Source organism: Monoraphidium neglectum (genome assembly GCF_000611645.1).
Source record: "Monoraphidium neglectum strain SAG 48.87 unplaced genomic scaffold scaffold02690, whole genome shotgun sequence".
Lineage (NCBI taxonomy): Eukaryota > Viridiplantae > Chlorophyta > Chlorophyceae > Sphaeropleales > Selenastraceae > Monoraphidium > Monoraphidium neglectum.
In genome coordinates, this window is record NW_014010938.1 from 949 (window position 1) to 4,260 (window position 3,312).

At 65.6% G+C, this 3,312-nt stretch overlaps 1 protein-coding gene across 1 annotated transcript in view; it reads right to left on the reverse strand.

Annotated features, from left to right (window-relative positions):
* Positions 1 to 471: 471 nt before the first annotated feature.
* Positions 472 to 3,312, reverse strand: part of MNEG_11322 (SufE-like protein) — a gene marked incomplete at both ends in the record, with an annotated part of 6,074 nt that continues 3,233 nt past the window's right edge. Inside the window, 4 exons of the mRNA XM_014040206.1 lie at positions 472 to 616; positions 826 to 939; positions 2,397 to 2,533; positions 2,916 to 3,305. Coding sequence (XP_013895660.1) covers positions 472 to 616; positions 826 to 939; positions 2,397 to 2,533; positions 2,916 to 3,305 — 786 coding nt within the window. The remainder of the gene's footprint in view (positions 617 to 825; positions 940 to 2,396; positions 2,534 to 2,915; positions 3,306 to 3,312) is intronic.

Sequence of the window (3,312 nt, forward strand, 5' to 3'; positions counted from 1 at the left end):
GACCGGCGTGCAGACCCAGACTGCGCGGGGACGGCCCCAAGAACTAGCCAGAGTCGGTCAAAACTTGAGGGGGACCGGCCCCGTGCAGCCCCGCCGTCGGCCAACGCGGCCCTGGTGGCAGGCGTGCGTGCAGGGTCTGCTGGTCCTGCACACACGCCTCACCCCCTCAACCAAAGCCCCACCCATCCTGCTGCTGCCCCGTGCAGCGTGGGGGCCGCAGAGGACCCCGGCAACAGGCCGTGCGCCCTCCCTGCGCTGCAGCAAGCAGGAATATGTAATGTCTGCGCTCCGCCGAGGCGGGGCCGGATTGCAGCCACCATACCCGCCCTTTTGGGGGGGGGACACCACGTTACAGGGGGACACGCAGGACGATACAGACACCGGTCACAGAACACATGCCGCACACGGCTGAGCAGCCTGCTCTAACGCACCGACGCGAGGGGCCGCAGAGCCACGCGCGGGCGTGCCGCGTCAGAGCCCCGCCTCCTGTGGCGTCTTTGTCTCCATGCTGAGCGCGTGCACCCCCGCCTTGATCTCGTCGTCCAGCAGCCTGTAGATCATCTGGTGCCGCTGGACCAGCCGCTTGCCGTCAAACTCACTCGACACCACCGCGACCCTGGGGGGCGGGGGGCAGCGTTGTCAGATCGCGTCACAAATCAGTGAGCTGTGGAGGCAGCGCGGCAAGGGGGCTACGATTGACCAAACAGCGGGGTCAAACGCACGCGCGCCGTGGTGCGAGGTGTACGCCAATGCAGGCGGACGCACACAGCGCAGAGCGACCGCTGGGGGGTGCAAGTTTGTCGTCAACCCCTGTGCGGGTCTCACTTGAAGTGGGTCTCTGCATCGGGGTTGCCCAAGGGGTTGCCCGAATGGCCCGCATGCTTGTATGACTCATCGATGATGTCCAGGCGCACCGGCTTGAGCGCTGCCTCAAGTTTCCTGAGAGCCGCGTGTTAGAGCCAGGCTGTCACGCAGGGTCAAGTCGGCGGGCACCAAAACAAGACCGGGCTGGCTCATTGATGCGATTGCACCAGGCTAGCAAAGGCAACTAAGAGGCTACAACTGGTTCAAAATCTGACGTTGCGCAGTACGGCCACGCTCGGGCCCACCCAGGGCGGCAGCGGCAGGCAAGCACATGCAGTGGCGCGGTGCAGCACAACAAGCGCCGCCATGCTGAGGACCTTACCGCTGCATGCTGGCAGCGATTGGCCGCACATTTGGCTGCGACGTCGCTGCCATCACAGCCCGTGTGAGCATGCTTATCGCGCCAGATCAAAAGATTCAATGGGCCTGTGGTTGTGTATGCTCGAAAGACGACGCAGGCAATCGGCATGTATGATAGCTGTTGTGAGATCATTGAGGCTCCTCAGAAGCCTAGACCCTACCAATGTGGGTTGACTACGGCGTGCAGCCACTGAGCCTCTGCCATGCGCTTGCCGCTGCCGCCAAATGCAGCCACCACTTTGTCAACTTTTCTTCTTGGGAACGCAGCTGGCTAGCATTCGTTACATCAAGAGCTGCTGCATGAGCGTGTGGCAGACAACTTTGCCTGTGCGGGTTGTCATCGGCGCCAGGCGAGAACCATCTGGGTGCCCCCTTGCGCGACGGCCGGCCTTGTCAGCTGAGGTAAAGTTGTCCCTCACGGCATGGCTGCCGTAAAGACAGTGGCTCTCCATCAAAGCTACATGTTGGGGGGACTGTGAATGGCTCATATTGTTATGACACGAGCTTGCACCATCACACAGTTGTGCACGTTGCAGCATTCCCTGCCCCCGACCATGTACCGGACAACTCGTTCTGCAGGAAGCTGTCGATGTGTTACAGTTTGCGGCAGCAACCTCCACCGCAAGAGGGGGATTTATGTGAGCAGCGTCTGGGGCCGCAGCCATGGCAGCTTCCCCGCCGGAAGCTCAATGCGACTGCTACCAGGGCCGGCGGTTCCCACCCCACGGGGCCGCATGCAGCAGTCTGCGGAGCAGTCAAATCTCCTGCCCTGCCCCCAGCAGCCACCACGGCGCGGTGCAGGGCATCATGCCCTTAGTGTTGGTTCTGCACGCACGCAGCATGTGCGTGTCCCTCATGCAGCGTACAGGTCAGCTGGCAAGAAAGTAGAGACCCCGCAATCGTACCCAAATTCATGCGTCCAAGAAGGCAGCGTAGCGCATGCATAACACAGTGATAGCATGCGCATGCCAAGTGTGGAGAAGTCTGCATCCAGATCCCAGGGAAGCCCTCACGTTCGACCTCAACAGCTGCGCCCCTGACCAAACCGATGCGTTGAGTAGCGGCCGAGCTCACTACAACCCTGAGCGCGGCCCCGCCGCGCAGGCTCACGAGATGCCTGCGGGCGTTGGCGCGCGACGCGGGCCCCCGCCGGCTGCCTGCAGGCCCTTCACCTGCGGGCGCCGCCGCCGCCGCCGCGCCGGCCGCCCAGCAGGCCGGTCAGCAGCGTCCCCAGGACGGCGACGACCGCGGTCGCGACGGTGCCCGCCACGACCTGCTGTGTGCGCCCGCGCTCGCCGACAAAGACGGCCTGTGGGCGCAGGGTGCAGGGGCGGAGAGAGTGTGTGCGTGTGCGTGTGTGCGGCTTGAGTGTGTGTGTATGTGTGTGCATGTGCTTGTGTGAGTGTATGAGTGTGTGTGCATGTGCGTGCGTGGGTGGATGAGTGTGTGTGCATGTGGGGGCGCAACAGCAGATGAATGTGGGAGCGTCTGTCAAGAGCACACGGGGCGGCCGAAAGCAGGCTGCATCCCAATCCAGGAAACGGCACTGGGAGTACGCCAGCCGGCCAGACGTCGTCAGGGCCACAGCTTGCAGTCCCAATGCGCAAGCAAGGGGCTGGCCTATCCTAACCCCTCCCCGGCATGGCATATGGGGACGCAGGGCTGCGGGCGAGGGCGCGCGCGTCGCCCACCCGCGTCTCCTGGGTCAGCTGCACCGCCGTCGTGCTGGCGACCTCCACCGCCTCCTTAGCCGCCTCCACCACCTGCACCTTAACAGACTGCGCGCGCTCAAACACCAGGCTGGCCGCCGCGGTCGCCTGCGTGGACAGGGTCGCCGCGGCGGCCGCGGCTGGCTCCTGCGCCCCGGCCGCGGCGTCCTGCACGGCCGCCGCCGCGCCGGACGCCGCGGCGGCCGCCTGCGTCGCGGCCGCGGCGGCGGCCTCGGTCGTGGCCTCGGACGCGGCGTGCGCCTTGGACGCGGCCTCGGACGCGGCCGCGGCGGCGTGCTCCTTGGCGGCGGCCGCGACGTCGTGCGCCGCCGCGGCCACCACCTGCGACTTCTCGGCGGCCGCCTCCCTCACCTCGGCC